Here is a 20283-nt window from a genome sequence, read left to right as displayed (position 1 = left end):
TGTGAATATATGATAGTTTTTCTGGAAAATGGGGAAGGTGGGTGAGGGAGGAAAATGTGCAACAATGAATGAATGAAAATTCAACTTTTCTGTAAACTTTTGTTAAAATCACAATTAAAAGGAAAAAATTTTTTTTTAAAAAAATGAAAAAAAAACCACCCCACACAACCACCCAGGGGCATAGTTTCCAACATCACACAAGCCCCAACATTCTAACATATTGACTGACAAGCAGTGGGCTGCCAATATAGATGCCTATTGTATACGTTTCATGTAAATGTTGTCTTCTCTGTCCTGCCTCTTTTGTTTAACTTTTAAGGTTTATCCATATTGTAATGTTTATCAGTAATGCATTTATTTTTTGTGGCTAAATAATATTCCACTTAGGACTATACCATATATTGTTAGTCAATTTTTCAAGTGATTAAACTCTTGGTTGTTTCCACCCTTTGGCCTTTGTGAACACTTGTTTCCCTCTCTTTTGAGTGTGTACACCAGGAGTGCAATTGTTCAGTCACATGATCACTCCATGCTTAACTTACTGAAACATAATCAAATCTGTTTTCCAAAACAACTGCTCCATTTTACATCCCTACAGGCCATATGTAAACACCAGTTCCAATTTTCTAGAAATCCTAAGGAGAACTTGTTATGTTCAGTTTTCGTCAATAGCATCTCACTGTGGCTTCTGTAGAAATGTCGATTCAAATCCTTTTTAAAATTTGAGCTGTTTTTGTTTTTGAGTTGTAGGGTTCTTTATTCTTTATTCTGGGTACTATTAGACTGTGTAATGATATGTTATTTTGTTTTCCTCTCTTTTCTTGCTAGAATACTTTGACACACAAATGTGATGTCTTTCCCTTTTTTTAGAATTTTTAAAATTTTAATAAAAGTTTACAGAAACTTTGGATTTCCATTCATTCATTGTTGCACACTTTCCTCCCTGCCCACCCCTCCCCCAGTTTGCTTTTCCCTTTGAAAAGTAAAAAAAAAAAATCTTCTTTCATTGTTACACAATCCTCCCCTCAGTCCACTCCACTATGCAGCTTTCTTTCTGGACTCTTGTCATGACAATAATGCCTAGACATATATTCCTCCTAAACAGTTCTCTCCCTCATCTGTTTCAGTTCAGTATACATTAATTATCCTCTCTTAGTTTCCCCTCAACTCATATGTCAGTCCCGCTTTACAACACACACAAATGTTTTTAATTGCTAGTTAGACTGCTGTTTAGTACAATGTACCTATTCCTTCTTCGCCCCCCATTGCTTGTGCTTTTGTGTTATGTGGAATTTGACTTTTTTTCACCTGGATATGAGGAATATGAAAGATCTGACCGGCAGTACTAGGACTAATCATGACCATTTTTTGAAATTTTCCTGTGTGCTAAGCAAAGTGTTGAACACTACATCTACTCTTCCCAGCAACACATAAAGTGGTTTTATAATTATCTTCATTGACGAAACTAAACTCAGAAAAGTCCTTTAACTTACCCAAGGTCACACAGATGTCCCACACTGTCAGAGTTAGGACTTGGATCTGATTCTAAAGCCCTTATTCTCAAGCACCGCGCCAAGTTATTACTTGAGTGATAACAACTCTCTCATTGTCATTAAGTCAGGAGGGACTCATAGCAGACCCTCCAGCGGCTTTTGAGAGACTCTGACTCGCACGAGAAGAAACTGTTCATCTTTTTCCAGCGAAGCTGCGATTTTTGAACTGCCAGAGAGAAGTCGTTTTTTGCTTGGCAGTGCAACTCCCTACGGACAAGGTTTTGAGGACCCACACACACACCAAGCTTTTCCTCAGGCTGCAGAAGAGCAGGTGCCACTTATTTTATCTTGTGTTCAAGCTCCTCCCATCGCCCCGCCCTCTTCTGCTGCGCAGGCGCACTACCTCTCCGAGGCGGGCCTTGAGACCACAGTTTACAAAAGAGCCGGTGTTCCGCTTCCATCACGTGCTCAGGCTCCTCCCACCGCCCCACCCCGCTCTCCCCAGCTGCGCAGGCGCGCTACGTCTCCGATACAGTTCTGGGAAAAGCCGCTAGGGGCGCGGTAGCGTCGAGCGTACACTCAGTCGCGTCAATGCGCGTGCGTGACCGAGGGACCATAGTCGGAAGCCGTCGGAGATGGCAACGGAGATGGCAACATCCGAGGTTCCTTCGCAGGAGACAGTGCCTTTAGAGCAACCGGAGGAGCTGCCTGCCTCGGTGCGGGCGAGCATCGAGCGGAAGCGGCAGCGGGCGCTGATGCTTCGCCAAGCGCGGCTGGCTGCCCGGCCCTACCCGGCGACGGCGGCTGCGGCTACTGGAGGTTTGCACCCTGGCGGCGCCAGCCCCTTCTCCCTCCGCACCTCCCGGGTCCCGGTACTGACTCGTGCGGATCTGGGCCAGGTTAAGGGTCCTAGGTGTGACATCAGCTTCCCGCATGTTTGCGTACACATCTGGCTGTCGCGGGCATTCGTTAAGTTGAACTTGTTCATGTTACTTGACCACAGAGTCCTTTTGCGGTGCAAGACTGACTTCCTGCCTCAAGGCCCTGTGCTTTCACTTGTGTTCTGTGTGCGCAGTTTTAGCTTGAGAATACAGCTGTTGCCCGAAGGTACCAGACAGTGCCTGTCAACACCATAGCTCTCCCGGACCTTCCCTTTCTGTTCTTTTTTTCTGTACAGCCCGGACGGAGGTCCTTGTTTAAAGCTTTTAGTTATGTGATCTGTTTAATAATGAGTACACAGGAGATGAGCAATGCCACCTTTGACGCTGCCTTCTTGGAGCTGGCTAAAGAAGTGGCACCTGTAGTGCTTAACATCTTTCAGAGGGCTTTAGAATCCTCTTCTCCGATTGCCTTACAGCTAACCTGGAAAATAAATAGGGCAGGAATTGATGTCAGTGTGCTGACTGAGGCCCAGAAATTGCCCAAGGTCCAGGAAAATCAGGATAGCAGGATTTAGAATTCCTATCTTCTGATACTGAGTTTTCAATATTTTCATGGCTGCCTCATTTTTGCCAAATTCATGTCTCATTCTTTGGAAGAAAGACTGTTACTCTTAAGGGAGTAGATTTTTTCTCTCGCATAATTTTTTCCCCTTTCTCAAGGTGGTCTCTTCTCTCTCATTGTGGAGTCAGAGCGATTCATAGCTGCGCCTCCAGCTAGTGTGAGAGAGGCTGTAAATTGCACGGGAGGAGACTGCATCTTTCTTCCAGGAAGTGGTTGATAGTTGAACCTGCAGAGAGGTATGGTCTTTGTGTTAGCCGCACAACTCCCTGCTCAGTTCCCTACAGGCTTCTCCAACCCCAGGGCAACCTTTGGTTAATATCATATTTCTGGCTGCTGGCTTAGCTAGAATTGTTCCACTCTTTTCTGTTTTCTCTGATTGCTGCAGTAGCCTTCCATTTCCCCCTGAATGACAATCTAACACAATTCTTGTTCTTTAAAACCCTTCCATTACTCCCGTGATAAACCCAGGCACTTTCACATCACCCATCTTCTCCGTATTTCCCCAACTTTTATCTTTCTGTCGCATGCTTTCTACCCCATCAATAATGCAGCTCTTCATCAAGACTTCACACGTGGTACTATTTTTATTCTTTGTGCCATGCTCCTGCTGTGCTTTGTGCCAGATATTTCTGCTTATGTGATTTTTTTTGCCCCTAACATGAGTCTGAGCTTTTTGAAGGCAGAGAGTTCCCTGCCTTCAAGGAAGGCATTTGACCCCTGGTCTTGTTCTGAATGGTACTGCACTTTTCCATTTTCCCTTTCCTTGATATGTTGTTGTTGTTGTTATGTGCCGTCAAGTCGCTTGCGACTCATAGCGACCCTTTGTACAACAGCCCTAAACTCTGCTCTGTCCTGTGCCAATTGCACTGTCTCTGACACACCCATCCCGATTACCCCAGTCACTGAATCAGTCCACCTCATAGAGGGTCTTCCCCTCCTGCGCCATCCCTCCACCCTCCCAAGCATGATGTCCCTCTCCAAGGACCTGTCCCTCCTTACAACATGTCCAGAGTATGTTAGACGGAGCCTCAGAATCCTTAACTTCAAGGAGCCACCCGGTTTAACCCTTTCCAGGATGAATCTGTTTGTTTTCCTAGCAGTCCATGGTACCCTCAATACTCTTCTCCAGCACCACAGCTCAAAGGCATCAATTTTCCTTCTCTGCTCCTTAGTAATTTCCAACTCTCTGATGCATAACAAGTGATAGCAAATATAGTCAATGTAATTCTGGCATATTCCATTCACCTAGCTCCATGTATACAGTTTCTGTTTATGCTTTTTAAAAACGATACTTGCAATGAACAATTAATTGGTCTTGCAAAGTTCTAGCATGTGATCCCTGGAGTCATTCCCACCACCAAGGCAGTATTTGCAACTACTGATCTTTCTTCATTTCTTGATTAGATATTTGATGAATTTCATATTATAGCTAAAATACTTAATTTCATTGTTGACTTTAATAGTTGATGCATAAATTTGAATAATAGTCATATTGTCTGGTTTTTCCTTGTAAGTGAATGGAAATTGTCTTCTCACTGACAGCACTGTATTTCAGGATAGAACTTGACATATTCTTTTTGATGATAAATGCATGCTGCAGTACTGGTCTTTAGTCTGTTCTTCCTGGCATAGTAGGCCAGGGATATGACTGTGTTTAAAGATGGCCAATACCAGTTCATTCAGCTCAGTGATGCATAGAATCTCCATCTTCAAGTGCTCTAGTTAATTTTGACATCTCCCAGTCTTGCTTGATTTGTACTTGGTACATGCCACATTCCAGTTACTAACAGATATTTGCAGTTGTTTCTTTATTTTGTTTCTTTTGAGCTATGCTTCAGTAACAAAAAAGTGTCAGAAGCTTCACACCATGTTCATCATTAAGGTCAACTCTAGACCTTCCATGTTGTTGTTACTGTGTCCTGCTGAGTCAGAACCAACCCATAGCTGACCATCCTGCAGAGCAGCTGGTAGCCTTGAACCGGTTGCCTTTAGGATTGCAGTGCAGCTTCTTGCCACTAGACTACCAGAGTTCTCCAGCCCTTCCATAGTTCACCTGTCTTAATTACCATCCAACCAATGATGGTGAAAGAAGAAGTCAAAACTGCACTTTGATTGGTGAGGAGCAAGCTTCCAAGGATTGACTACTAGTTTAGATGTTTCTGAGAAGACAGCTGTCTGGCCAACTGATAAAAGCTCCATACTTGTGTCTATTCCAAAGAAAAGTGACCTAATGGAATGCACAAATTAACTGGCTGAAGATAATTGAAAAACAGTTGCAGCAGAAAACTGCCAAAAACTCAAACCAGATTTGGAAAAAGATTTGAAGCAAGGGACATCATTGCTGATAGCAGGCAGATGGATATTGGCTGAAAGCAAAGAATTGTGGAAAGATGTTTGTTGGTTGTGATTGTTGCATACCGATGAGTTGGAACCAGCCCATAGCTGACCCTTCAGTGAGCTTTCCAAGGCAATAAATCGGATAGGAGGAGATTGCTCATCTTCTTCACAAGGAGTAGCTGGTGGATTTGAACCACATATTTTTGCAAATTATAGATAACATTGGGAAAAAGGATAATTCCCTCTAGAAAACTTAATTGTGTTCATATATGACTTGTGCATAGACCTAGAGGCAGTTCATGGAACAGAGCAAGGGATACTCCATCATTTAAAATCAGGAAAAGAGTCTCAGGGTTATATTTTTTCACTGTACTTTTGCAGAGCAAATAACCTGAGAAACTGGATTATACGAAGAAGAGTATGACATAAACATTGAAGGGAGACTCATTTACAACCTCTGGTAGGCTGAAGACACAGTGGTACTTGTTGAAAGTAATGAAGATTTGAAGCATTTAGCCAAATTCTACAGCCTTCAGAATGGATTAGACCTCAGTTGAAAGAAAAATATCTTTACAGCTGGATCAGTAAGTAACTTCATGATAAAAAGAAAAGGATTGAAATTGTCCAGGATTTAATTTTACCTGGATCTGTAATTCATGTCTGTGGAGGCAAGCTGCTGTCAGGAAATCAAATAATACATTGCACTGGCTAAATCTGCTGTAGAGAACTTCTTTAAGGTGATAAGGCAAGATCACCTTGGGGACTGAATAAAAGTGAGCAGTTTGAATCCAGCAGCCATACCGTGGAGGAAAAGCTGGGCAGTGTCTTTTCATAGAGAAGATTGATTTTAGCCTTGAAACCTGATGGAGGGTCATGATGAGTTGGAATCAACTGTGGGTTTTTGTCTTTGTGTAGAACTAACTGTAAAGTGCTTTCCATACATCTCATCTATCTTTTTTTTTTTGTCTCATCTATCTTGATTATAATTTTTGGCAGGTAATTAATGTGAACAGTTAAAAAAACCTTGGCTGCAGAGGTTCCAGTGAGCTTCGCTGGCAGGCAATAATACTTCCCAGATGTTACAGTGTGATGTTAGAGGAAGAATGATACGTATCCTAGGTCACTCTATCAAAAGAAGATCCTTAGAAGCTTGCCTAGTTTCCCCTGGACTTTAGCTCATGTACTTTCCCTCCTTTGCTGATTTTTGGTTTATATTCTTTTGCTGTAAAAAAAATCATAAACATACGAGTGACTGTTTAAACCACTTGTAACACATACCCCCACCCTCCACTTCACCACCTCAGTGACAGAATTCTAAATGGGATTACAGGTAAACTCTTTGGATAAGTTCGGGAGTTGATATCTTTATAGTACTGAGCCTTTCTGTCCATAATTTTTTTTTAAAAAATGTAGTTTTTAGTGTAGAAATTTTACACATCTCTTCCTAGGTATTTGATCCTTTTTAATTCTAACTGAAGATTCTTGTGGGGGTTGTACATAGGTAATTGTATAACTGATGAATATAGGTATTTAGCGTATTTGCAGGCTTTATGTCTCCTCCCGTCCCCACCTTGTCTAACTGCAATAGCTGTTCTATTCAGTGTAATATCAAATGCAAGTTATGCTAGTGAATATCCTTGTTTGTTTGATATATAATAAATTTAAAGAAAGTCCTTGCTTGTGCTCAAGGGAATGTATGGGTTTACTTGATTCAGTGGTTGACAATTTTTACTTTCTGTAGGTATGGTGAATGTAAAAGCAACCAAGGTAATTGATACGAAAGGTGGCTTCCTTTTGGAAGAGGAAGAAGAGGAGGAACATAAGATTGGAAAAGTTGTTCATCAACCAGGTAAAGTGTATTTTTCAGAAACAGGTTATCTGGGATTGGTTATTTGGAATAACACGCATACTTCTTTGCAAACTGATGTTACATAACTGTGCTTACTCAGTGTTTTTTAAAAGTGATAAAGTCCAGCAGATTTGCTAGTAGATTAAAAGTGAGAGAAACACCTGTATATATGGAAATAATCAGTAACTTGTATTTTGTGTTTATGATTATAACCTACCTCCAGTGGGTTTCAGAGACTATAAATTGCATGGAGGAAATTGCCCATCTTTCTCCTGAAGAACTGCGAGTAGATTTGAACTGCTGGAGGGGCACCTTTGGGTTAGCAGTGAAGCACTCTGTAGCTGATGCCAAAAGAGAATGGCGAGTGGAGTTCTGAACTTAACCTATCAGAAATTGTCCAAACTGATTAGTTTTAATTTTGATAAAGCTTCTGCTTATCTGGAAATGCAATAAGTCCTCCTTAATGGAAGAGATTACACTCTGGGAACTTTGCTTTGAAAAGCAGAACTTGGGACAGTTATGGGAGGTACAGTGAGGGAGATTTTGGCCTTCTATAATACTGGAGCAGGAGTGGCATCTACTTCCTAAACAACTTGCCCCTGGAAACTCTATGAACTTTGATAAATGTCAATAGTAGTCAAGGGCCTTCAGGCCTTTGTGTGTGTGTGTGTGTTTATTTATTTATTGTGTGTGTACCGTCAAATCAGATCTGACTGGTACAACAGGCCTTTTGTTCATAGGGTCGCTATGAGTCGTGCTTGACTCGAAGGCAGTCAACAACAACAACATACATTTAGCACTTTGCCCATAGAATTTGAGATCAGTGACTCAGAAATGAAGAGACCTAACTGTGTGAAATGCTGCCTTGAACTGTGAAAAAGAGGGGTTTGGAGCCCAGGTTGCTGTTGAGAGGAAGGCACTAAATGAAATGATGTCTAAAGTCTCTGTGATAACTATGCAAATGAAGACTGCTGGTAACTATTCTGCAAATTCCAGTATCTACCCTGGCCTAGAACGAAGCCTATAATTTCAGTTAACGGTACATTCAAAGTAATTAATGAGAACATGATTAATATTGTAAAGTTAATAATTTCATGAATTACTCTGGGCATCTGGTCAGGAGGGGTCAGTCCTTGGAAAAAGACACCATTTTGGGGAAGGTGGAGGGTCAGAGAATGAGAGGAAAATCCCCGACAAGGTGGATTGTCGCAGTGACTAACAGTCGGCTCGAGTGTCTGAGAGATTGTGAGGAGTCTTAGTCGATGTGACACCTAATGATAAAAGCAATGTTCATTTTGTATTTTTCCCTTTAAAAAGCATTTTTTAGATAAATGTAAGATAAATCAATCAATCTGTGTTGTATTTTGTCTTTTCCTTGAGTGGATATAAAATGTATTCTAAATTTAAAAAAAGGGAACATAAAGAATTAATTTTCTTTTTTTAGCACCTGTTATGGAATTTGATTATACAATATGTGAAGAATGTGGGAAAGAATTCATGGATTCTTACCTAATGAACCACTTTGACTTGTCAACTTGTGATAACTGCAGGTATTTACTTCTTTATAATGTTCTTAATTGGAAATGCTGAGTGATTAAATATATGTTTAAAGCAAAAGAATAGATCCTTTTGGGTTTACTGTGTCCTTGGTATTTATGATTTCTGTGTTGAGATGTTTCCTCAAATTTTTGTGGTTTCCATTTAGAGAAAGAAATATAGGAACCTATGCTTGTCAGACTTACATCCTGTAAAGAAAAGATGTCAGTGGTCTTGAAATAGAATCTTATAGGAATAACTTAAAGAGTATAGAAACTTAAAAGAATAACCATTTTTTCAGATCTGTGCAGTTTATTGTCTCTCAGTAACAAGTTTCTAACCCCTCCCCTCATCCTAAGACTCCTCATTTTTAACTTCAGTGTTCGTTGACACTTTGGTCAAAAGATTAGGGCCTTCAGGGAGAGAAAAGGGACAAGAAATCCCTTCAGCCACTCTATTGGTCCTCCCAGCCCACTTCTTTCCCCTCAGCCTACTTGACTTTTGCTTCTGAGGATAGGCAGTGAAGGGAGTACCTTTGTCTTCTTTCTTTTCTAGTTACTGTGTCACTCCGCTAATCCTTATGCCACATAGTTCTCATGTTTCTCCTGTTTACCTCAACCAAGTCCAGCATTGATTTTTCCCAACTTTAAACACTATGGTTTTGCGATAGAATCTTCTGTTCGAATCTTTGATTTTTGCCCCTCCTGACTTACACCATGAGGTAGTCTTGGTGTCACAGTGGACTAAACTAACAATAAAGGTTGAAAATTCAAATTCACCACCTGCTCTGCAGGAGAAAGAGGTCAGTGTGCTTCTGTAAAGATTTTCAGGCATGAAATCCTGAGGACATTCTGCTCTGTCTTAGAGGGTCCCTGTGAGTCAGAATTCACTTGACAGTGTGAGCCTGATGCTTTGGTTTAGACTTACACCTCTTTTTTCAGTATTCGCCCTTTCAGTAGAGATCAACTTCATTCAGTGACTGTTTCTTTACTTCTCCACATTTCATCTCAAGCCCGTTTGATGCTCAAACTACCTCCTGAATCTCTTTCTCCTCCTCTGTCCTGCTTGCCTTGGTCACTGCAGAAATGTTATTACTAATCTCTAGGTGCCTAATTTGGCACACTTTGTCTTTTCTCCATATAAAACAAAACAGTCTCTACCATTGCCATTGCCTGCCTGGCTTGAGCTCTACAGCCCTATTTGAAGTGTTGTAGTGGCACCATCTACTTGCTGTGAGCTTCACTTGGAAGCACTCTGCTGCCTTGCTGTTCCCTGCACTCCTGCTGTTCTCCAGCTCTCCAGAATGCTCTATGTCTTCTTAAGCCTCTGCCCAACTATTACATTATCATGGCCTTTTCTGGAAATTCCTGCCTTGATAGTGGTTTATAGTTGTGTTTTGTTTTTGTTTTTTTTAATAGTTCTTTATAGCCATTTATCTGTCCGCATTTGTTGACTGTCTTCTCTGAACTAAAATGTAAACTTCACAAGATCCAGGCTTTGCATTCTCTGCTGTGTTTTCACTTCCTCAGACTTAGCACAGAGATGGAAAAGAACTGAAGGGGAACTCTTTTTAAGTACGATGTCTCCATTTTTATTTTGGTTTTGTGAAAGCTCAGCGTCAACTAACATGTTAGGTGGTTGGATCTTGGATTTTTATTCTTTATTTCCTGCCCATCTTGACTTTAGAAAGAAGACTTATATTTTCTTTCTTGTTGAGTCTTTGCTCTTCTATTTCTTCTACTCTCACACTCGTTTCCAAGCCTTTATGGCCAATGAGGGACTTTAAATAGCTATAAAAGAAACTCTTAAATTGTTAAATGATTTGTAGATGCTACTAGTAGCAGCTTCTCAGAATGAGTAAAAGATAGAGTTTTTTAATGCTAAAATTTTTATGCTGTTAATTTGATCATTAGAGTTGTAAGGGAAAATATATTCCCTTTTTGGTACAAATATGTTTCTAGGTTTGAAGACTATATAGTTTAGTGAAAAAAAGAATTTATACCTGATCTTATGAATCTATTTTCAGAGATGCTGATGATAAGCACAAGCTAATAACCAAAACAGAAGCGAAGCAGGAATACCTTCTGAAAGACTGTGATTTAGAAAAGCGAGAACCAGCCCTTAAATTTATTGTGAAGAAGAATCCTCATCATTCACAGTGGGGTGATATGAAACTCTACTTAAAATTACAGGTTGCTAATAAATTATATTCATTCATTTCAAACTCTGGATCAGGTGAAGTTTAAGTAACCTGATTAGTTAAAAAAGTGAGTTAATTCACTTTTGAACTAATTCAGTTTTGCTATAGAAAAATATTTTTCTTTTTTTTTATGAGTCACAATCATATATGATGAGATTTTTAATTTTACTCTTAGTATAGCACTTTGGAACAAATAAAATACTATTGGGAGATACTAGGAGTATGGTCTAGAAAGTGAAAAAGTCAGGAATAAACATTAGATCCTGTTCTCCTACAGAAAACCTTTTTTTTTTTTACAAGGCAGAACACTATTATTTTTTTGGTATCTTCCATGGCCTGTTGCTTTCTTCATTTCCACAACAGTTATATTTCCCAATATGCATTGGGAAAGGCCAAGTTCTAAGAGATAGATAATAACAGAAAAGTTACTTGAAGAACCATGATTATACAGGATCATGGTTATACAATGACTCACTGGGGCCTAATTAGAGAGAACATTTTACACATTCTAAAATCTCTTACATTCACTCAATGTAATGAACTCCATTTGTGTTACAAAAAAACATTGTGAGGGAAAAAGATTTCAGATACTTATACTAACTCCTCTTGGAAACCATTCATCTGGAACCCTTTCCCATGTCCATCTATCACTCAGAGCAGAAATTCTCTGCCACTTGCTGCACATTGGTTACAAGTGTGCCAAGCTCACTATCTGCTTAGTGTGTGGATTGCTGGAGGGCTCAGTGTCTACCCCAGAGAATGGTACTAATAATTTTTTTGTGCCATATATTTAAAAGATCGAGAGGTATTGCTCTAGAGCACAGTTTGATTAGAAGGTAGTAGTAAATCCTCTATCTTCTAATACATCAAATAATACAGTCAATAATAAAACAACTTCTCAATTTCTGATCTAATTCAGTACATATTTATTATAACTTCTTAGGTTTAGACAGATGCTATTAGGTTTTTTTCTTAATGGACACTTATGTTGTATTGTTGTTGCTGTTGTTGATTGCCATCGAGATGAGCACAACTGATAGCGACCCTGTGAACAAAAGACCTGAAGTCTTTCTATAACTATCATCATTTATCAAAGTTCATAGTTTCCAGAGGCATGTTGTTTAGGAAGTAGATGCCACTCCTGTTTCCAGGTCTTAAACTGGGAGGTCCACCATGGGTCACCGTTACGGCATTTGATACCCTAGTGGCACAAGGTTCAGCATCACAGCAACCCCAGGTTACTTCAGTACAGCAAATTGACAGAAGAGTGCTGTACCACTTAGAAGAATGTTCCTCCAAAATATAATAACAACCAACTTTTAAATACAAAGACCCTCCTCAAGGTCTTGTTGAATTTTAAACAAAAGGCTTAAATTAAAAAAACAACAAACAAACAAAAAAAAACCACACACAACCAATATAATTTGTTGTTATTTGCCTTTGAATACAGAAGATCTGAACCCTTCGCTGTCCTGAGCCAGTCTCACTAATTCCAACACACCAGCCCCCATTGCCCCAGTTATTATATCGATCCATCTTCTCCGGGGTCTTCCTCTCCTGCGCTGTCCCTCCACTCTTCTGAGCATGGTGTCCGTCTCCAAGGATTGGTCTATCCTGGCCATATGCACAAAGTATGTGAGATGGAGCTTCAAAATCCTAGCCTCCAATGTTATATTAGAATTATTTTTATTAATATTTTAAATCTTTTAAATTTAAGATATATACAGGTTAGATCATTATTTTGCAGCTAGCTTAGTGGGGATGGAGTTGTGCTGTCACCCCAAAGGCAGGTGGTTCGAATCTACTAGCTGCTCTTTCGGAGAAAACTAAGCAGTCTGCTCTCACATGATTTACAGCCTCTGAAAACCTGAAGGGTCGGCTATGTGTCAATTCTAACGAAAAATGAGAGAGTTGTGTATTTTTCTTACTTTGAATAACAGTGTGGATTTAAATTTTAAATTTAAATGTGGATTCTGGGTTATAGATCGTGAAGAGGTCTCTTGAAGTTTGGGGTAGTCAGGAAGCATTAGAAGAAGCAAAGGAAGTTCGACAAGAAAACCGGGAGAAAATGAAACAGAAGAAGTTTGATAAAAAAGTAAAAGGTAAGTGACTACACATTTTATCCCACCAGAGACCGTTTGGCCTCATTGTAAAAAGCCTTTGGCTGAGTTCCTCCTTTTGGACAATCAGATTGAGATGTGTTTTCTCAAATTAGGGAGGGGGCGAAAATTAAATTTGCCGTCAAGTAGGTTGGTGATTGAGGCTCCGTGCAGACCTCAGAGCACTGCATTTCTAGAAGGCATGTAAAGCCATTCTCTTTAAGTGAGTCATATTTTCACATAAGGACAACATTAGCATCAGGTATTCCTAGTCAAAGATTTGACACAGATGAAACCTTTAATATGACCGATAGTTTTACAGAACGTCAGGATACTCACTAGCACATCTCTGCTTGATGTTATTTTTAAAAAAATCTTAGTCCTCTAACATTGAGGGAGCTCTGGTGGCCTTTGTGGGTGAGGAGCTGCACTGCCAACCCACAGGCAGGGGTTTTGAATTCACCAGCTGCTCAGGGGAGAAAGATGGACAGTCTCCTTACATGAGGTGTATAGCCTCTGACAGCCCTCTGAAGGGTCCTAATTTGTGGGCACACAGCTACAAGATCTAACCTTTGTCCATGTATCTTTAAGTCAGTCTGCACATCTTTCCATCCAATATTTACTGAATGCTGGCAATCAGGCTAATAGAAATACTGTCGTGGTTTGTCAGGAGAGAAAGACAAGCCAATTTAAAATCCTAACAGTGTGTTAAATTCTAAGGTAGTGATGAACATGGGGCACTATAGGAGTGCGGAGGATACTTTGTGCTCTATCGTGAAGCCTTAAAGTGAACCTTAAAAAAAGTGGCATAAGTATTCTTCATACATTAATTATATAGAGTTCCAGTTGCAGTGTATGCAGAACATAAGTATATATAAAATTGGTCCATTTAACATGAATGTCCAACTATGCTAATTTTGCTTATGATTAGAAGTTTCTTGGAAGATGAATGAAATGTCATATGTCTTAAAAAAGAAAATAAAATTCTGAATATAAGCCTCTCTGTGAAGGGATTTATTCCTCCCCTCCCTTTTTTCTTTTTTAAATTTGTTTATTTGCAAAATTTGAATACATTGTTTTTAAGAACAGATTCTTTCAATTTCCCTCACCCCCCATCAGATTGTACACCACCATGATTAATCCTCCCTCCCCCTGCACATCCTCATCCTCCCCCCCTTTAATCCAAGAATGAGTACAAATGTTAAGTGCCAGCAAGTTGATTCTGACACACATCAATCCTGTGTATAACACATTGAGACCTTGCCTGATTAAAAAATACGGCAACAAAGCTTCTACTCCATGATTTTACCCAGAGACAACTATTTATTAACATTTAAATGTCTTGTCTTCCACCTGTTTCTTTTGGATAACCTACTGCCATTGCGTTAATGCTAATTCATAGCAGCCACGTAGGCAGAATAGAAGGACCCCATAGACTTTACACAAGCACAATGTGACATCTTCCTCCCAAGAGCACATGGTGCTTTCAAACTGCTTCTCAGGACAGCCCATGATAAACACCCTCATATGTGTCTTTGTAGGTAATTGATTTAGCTGTTTCTGAATCCATGGTTATGCACACTTCTAAGTTTTTGTACAGAGGTTGCTTTGTTATGTAAGAATATTTCATGCAAGAATCTTTCCAGATTTAGCCACTGCTGTTTACAAAGATGTCAGTGAGGACCAAAGTAGAGGATTTGGGAAAACCTCACTTGAATTTTGCCCCTTTCTTGAATCTTTTAGGCCTTCCTTTCTCCCAGTCTCAAGGGGGACCTTGAAAGTAATAAAAATGAAATGGGGAAATGGATAATATATTTATCTCTTGTTGTTATGTATTCTCAAGTTGGGACCAATCCATAGCAGACCCTCCAGGGATCTTTTCAGAGGCAGTAACTCACACAGGAGGAGATTGCCCATCTTTCTTCCACGGAGCAACTGGTAGATTTGAACCATTTGCCTTTGAGTTGGCAGCACAGCTCCTTATCACTAGGCCATATGTAAGCCCGAGGTTTTTACTAATCCTAGCTACTGGAATCACTTCATCTTTTCCCTTCTCGCTGCTTCCTTAAATCCGTTTTCTATAATATTTTAGTGTAGATAATATGTTGGTAAAGGCATAAAGTACTAAAAATTTATAATTGCAAACTAAGAAACTAAAAGATTATGATATATTTCATTATTATTTGACCATAAAAATTCCATTAAGGCAGCATATTTGTTAAATATTAGTATGAACATATTTTTTTAAGATTTACACAATCCTCGAGTTTTTTTAATTACAAATTTTGGTTGTCTGTTTTTCTCACAATATTAAACGGCTATATTTAATCACCATATAAACTGTAAATTTTCCTTATCTTTGAAGAGTTTGAATTTGCCCTGTTGTCTCTAGACTGGCCTCTTTATTTCAGTTCTTATTTTAATGCAGCATGTCTTTTAAGGGAATGTTTCCAAGTAGTTGTTGCTGTTCCATGCTGTTGAGTATGACTCATAGTGACCCTGTGAACAACAGACCGAGGCCTGGTCTATCCTACACCGTCTTTGTCTCTGGGATATTTTCCTTGCATATCTAACAATGTTTGCCTGTTGCTTTTGCATATGAAATCTTGAGTTCTCTCAGTTCTGTACACATTACTCCATTTTCTTCCAGCGTTTGATGTGCAGAGAAGTCGATGTGGTGCTTTCTTTAATTATGGCTTCTTGTTGATTTAATTTAGAGGTTGGTGGATATGTTCCTGTCCTCCTGACTAGGCCACAAAGGGCTGAGAGTGGAGTAGACACTGTAGACATTAGAAACAAGGACTTTACTGTGCAGCTTGCTCAGAACAGAGAGGAATAAAAGCAAGACTAAAAGTATTATTTGAAAGATCATGGAACCTGGTTCCTCTTGGTCTGATTTTGATCCACAAAGAAGCAGACACAAAGCTTACCTCTTTATGGAAAGGTAAGAGATTAATTTATCTGCTTTTAGGTTATGATATGTTACTAAAAACTGAAATATAAATAGTATAAGATATATAAGTAGACAAAGTGCAAGAGAAAAGAATTTTCTTGTCAGTGATTTTAAGCTATCAGAGATCTCTTTGATCCAAGAAGGCAGAAATAGTAATGATGGCACGACCACTGCTCTCAGTTGAATGGCATAAAAAAAAAATTAAAAATGCAGTAGCTTTGATTTTGGTATTGGATGTGAACTTTAAGTTGGTGCAAATACACAGAACATTATGGCTTTACAAGCCCCATCTCTTAAAACAAGTTGGAGATACGGCCTTTCCTTAAAGCTAGGATTTATATTCTTAAAAGCAGTCATTCTCACAAAAGAGGGACCGGGGGAGGAGATGGGAAAAAAATGTCTCATCTTTGTCTTCTTTGAAGGTAGACACCTTACATCTAGGAAGTGTGGTTAATGTTTCTATTTTGGGGCTTATTTCAGGAGAGTTTGGGAGCATTTTTAATGACTGTCAATTTGTGGAGCAGAAAATAAAACATGCAGATTGATGTTACTATCATATTTTTAAAGTTAATACTTCCCAGTGCTAGTCTTGGACAGGTGAGCTCTGGTGGCCTAGTCCATAGGGATTTGCACCACTAACCCAAAGGCAGCATGCCTCTCAGGCAGTCCACAGCCACCAGCGGCTCGGTGGGTGGAAGATGGCCAGCCTTCTCCCAGGCGATTTTTACTGTTGGAAGGTCAGCTGTCAGTTCCCACCTCACAGCAATGAGTTGAGTCTCTTGACAGTTCTTGAAAGTATTTCTCTTAAAAGTAGCATTAGGCGCATAGTAAAGTGGACTGTGGACTTGGGGGCGTGGGGGATTGTGTAACAATGAAAGAATTTTTTTCTTTTCAAAGAGAAAACTGGGGGCAAGGGGTGGGCAGGGAGGAAAATGTACAACAATGAATGAACGAGAAAAATTAAATGGGAAGAATATGCTGTAATAAAACTTTAGGAAAAGAAAAAGAGTAGCATTAGGCTTGACTACAGGTGGTCCCTTTTGCAAAATTAATGTATTAAAATAAACATGCTATGTTATAAAAAGATCATTTTATTCAGCTCCTAGCTGCCTCTCCACAGGGGTTTTAGAGTCTGTACATTGCCTGGGAGGAGCGGCTGGTGGATTTGAACCATCACAACATGCTGCCTCTGGGTTCACAGTGAAACTCTGGACTATGAAAATGAAGTTTTCAGTGAAACAAGGACTTGTACTCCCTGTCAGTAGCAAAATCATGTAATAAAAAAAAATCTTGAGTCCTAAAAACGTCAAGGTTCAGTTTATTTCTTTTTTCCTATTTGTAACTTCTGCTTCTGTCAGTAAGAAACCTGGTCTCAACCCTTAAGTTGGTTTTGACATAGTGATTCTTTGAGCGACTGAAACTAAGCTTAGTCCTGCACCGTGCTCATCGTTGCTACTGTTTTAGCCCATTTTTGCAGCATCGGCCAGTCCACCTCATTGAAGGCTTATTTTGTTGACTCTCTTTTCCAAGCGTGCCCTTCTCCAGGGACTGGTCCCTTCCGATAACATGTCCAAAGCGTGAGATGAAGTCTCACCACCGAGTTTCTAAGGAACATTGTGGTTGTAGTTCTTTAAGACAAGACTTACTCCCTCGTCTGGCAGACCAATGTGTATGCCGTATTTTTACCACTATCATAATTGAAAAGCATCAGTTCTTGCGTCTTCCTTAGTGTCTGGCTTTTGCCTGCTTTTGAGGCAACTAAAAACACTGTAGCGTGGGTAACATGCATCTTCATACCACCACTCAACCTCCTTTGGTGCAGTTATGTAATTATTGTTAAAAGTTTTATGTTCAGTTATGATCAGTTATTGCAAGACTTCTCTGAGTAAATGACTCAGAATTGCCTTGGTGGCAACAGGTTTAGTCTTTCAGTGTTAAGAAAATGTTTCTTCCTTACCTTTCTTGTTTAGGGCACTAAATGCACAAATTAGGCAGATAGACAGCTTGTTAGTGAGTGAGCAGCAATCAGATTTGGAGGAATTTTCTCAGTGAGGCAGAATAGTAGCCAGGAAACCTTCAGGAGGCTGGGAGTCAGATGGGTACTGGAAAACAACCATGAGTCATCCACACTATCTGGTCAAATATTTATCTTTTATTTAGAAAGTGTTCCAGGGTAAAGTAAAATAAAGGGACAGGCCATTTCAGGGGTTTACAAAACCAGAGATCTTCAGTGTATGAGAAGAGAACGAGAATTGATTCGTTTGGGTGAATGATTTCCCTCCTCATGTTTCAAACAGTGACACTAAGTATAAAATGCTTTTCATACTGGAGGTGTGAAAATAGTAGTGTTTAAGGAATCTATGCCTCTGCCTTCAACAAAATACTTGCACCAGGGCAATTTATAACTCCTGTGTACCTTGGTTTTCTCCTCCATAAAATACTTCTCTCTCAGGATTAAGTGAATTTTAATTTAGAACAGTGCCCGATACATAGCACTGTTTGTTCTTACAATGTTAAGAAAGGTTGAAAATATCAAGCTGCAGATACTGAGATTGACAAAGATTACAGATATAAACTGGATTAAAGAAAATATATGATTATTTAATGTACATTTTCTTATGATTCAGAGATTATAAGAGAGCTAGCATACTCTCCTTGTGGCAAGTTGACACCTTTGAGTGTTGGGCTGGATGGGTCATTGGTCAGGATAGAAATAATTAGTATTTTTTTTCTCATTAAACTAGAAACTGAGAAGTAATCTACTTGTTAATTTTCAATTAAGCATTTGTTTTCTTGGGTAATAATGCAACTTGTGCTGTCTCTGAAAAGTAAAGGGACAGGCCATTTCAGCTCAGCTATGAGTCAGTTCCAACTCGATGGTACACAACAAACACAATTATGAACTTTTAAAATTTGACTTACTACATTCTATGATTTTTGTTTTTAAGGCTAATGCTCTGCAATTATTATTAGCAATGGTGCTAATATGCAAGAGCCCTAAGGTCAAGCGCATGAACAACACCCCCCCAACCCCCGCCAATCTAAAACACTAGCCTAGTGCCAGAGTTCTTGGCTTCCCCCACTTTCAAGCAAGAATACCTAGAATAAAAACAGCTCTTGGTTTACAGACATAGAATTTTTAAATGCTCCTTTCCTGCTGTTTTCTGTCACCCAGTGTCTGAAGGCCCCGTGTAGTCACTATCTCCTCTCACTTCTGTTGCTACCCCTTCCACCCTATTCTGAAGCTGTTTCACACCATCTCAGCAATGACCTGAATGATTTCACAGGCTGTGCAGTGATGTTGGAAAGCAAGCTCGCCACGTTTTTATCGTTTTATGTAACTGAAAGTGTGATGGATTTGAGGGTCAGCTTAATACAACTGAAAAGGACTTTTCTTTTTCTCTTAGAATTGCGACGGGCAGTAAGAAGCAGTGTGTGGAAAAAGGAAACAGTTGCACATCAACATGAGTATGGACCGGAAGAAAACCTAGAAGAGGACATGTACCGGAAGACTTGTACTGTGTGCGGCCATGAGCTGACTTACGAAAAAATGTGATTTTAATTCAGTGATCTATTTTACAGTATTTTATATGTAAATAAAGGAAACTTAGGTTGGACCTAGGGAGTATGAACTAAAAAATAATTTCAGGTTCTATTCAAAATTTGCCCACATATGAAATGTCTGTATAGATGAAATACTGTGTATTTACTGACTCTGCAATATGTATGTATGCATGTGAAGTCTTAAGAAGTTTTTACTAAGGCCAAGAGAATTTGGTAGTGGGCGGAATCCTTTCTGTGCTTGATGTTTCTATACTGGGAGAGAAGTTCAGTGGTAGAAGAGGTTCAAAAGATAGAACTATGAATTGAAGAAGTCAGAGAGCAATGCACACTAGACTGCTATGATAGGAGGAAGACCTTTATTTTAAAGCTTTTACCGCTTGTAGGCATCTAGAGGTCCCTAAGTGGCTCAAGTAAGGAAGCCCGGTGGCCATGTGTGATGGTCAGGCAAGTCTACCAGTTGCTCCATAGGAGAAAAATAATTACTCTCCTCCCATAAATAGTCACAGCCTTGAAAACACAGTGAAGGATGACAGTGAATCAGAAGCTGTGGTAGTGTGTTGGATAAGAAGGGAGAGAGGACATCTCCCATCCTGTCAGGCAGCTGGCTGAAGTTCAGCAGACCAAATTTCTCAATGTCTCTTAGGAAAAAAATTATAAAGCAGTTACAATAAATAGGATTTGACCCTATGTGCTTTGACTCTGGTGCTTATCCATTTTCAATTTTTTGACAAAAATTCAGGTTAAGATAA

At 39.5% G+C, this 20283-nt stretch overlaps 1 protein-coding gene across 1 annotated transcript; it reads left to right on the top strand.

Annotated features, from left to right (window-relative positions):
* Positions 1 to 2128: 2128 nt before the first annotated feature.
* XPA (xeroderma pigmentosum, complementation group A) lies at positions 2129 to 19526 on the top strand. Its single transcript, XM_006886963.1, has 6 exons — positions 2129 to 2312; positions 7075 to 7182; positions 8627 to 8732; positions 10745 to 10910; positions 12903 to 13020; positions 19378 to 19526. The coding sequence occupies exons 1-6, from the start codon at positions 2129 to 2131 to the stop codon at positions 19524 to 19526; spliced, it is 831 nt and encodes a 276-aa protein (XP_006887025.1).
* Positions 19527 to 20283: the final 757 nt, after the last annotated feature.

This window comes from Elephantulus edwardii, unplaced genomic scaffold (assembly GCF_000299155.1).
Source record: "Elephantulus edwardii isolate Elephantulus edwardi_28Jun2011 unplaced genomic scaffold, EleEdw1.0 scaffold00052, whole genome shotgun sequence".
Taxonomy (NCBI): Eukaryota; Metazoa; Chordata; class Mammalia; order Macroscelidea; family Macroscelididae; genus Elephantulus; species Elephantulus edwardii.
This window is presented reverse-complemented; position numbering and strand designations above follow the sequence as displayed.

Coding starts and splice junctions, on each gene's coding strand:
- XPA (XM_006886963.1), top strand. CDS start 2,129: ATGGCAACGGAGATGGCAACATCCGAGGTTCCTTCGCAGGAGACAGTG. Junction 7,183..8,626: donor AAAAGTTGTTCATCAACCAG/GTAAAGTGTATT, acceptor TTCTTTTTTTAG/CACCTGTTATGGAATTTGAT. Junction 13,021..19,377: donor GTTTGATAAAAAAGTAAAAG/GTAAGTGACTAC, acceptor TTTTTCTCTTAG/AATTGCGACGGGCAGTAAGA.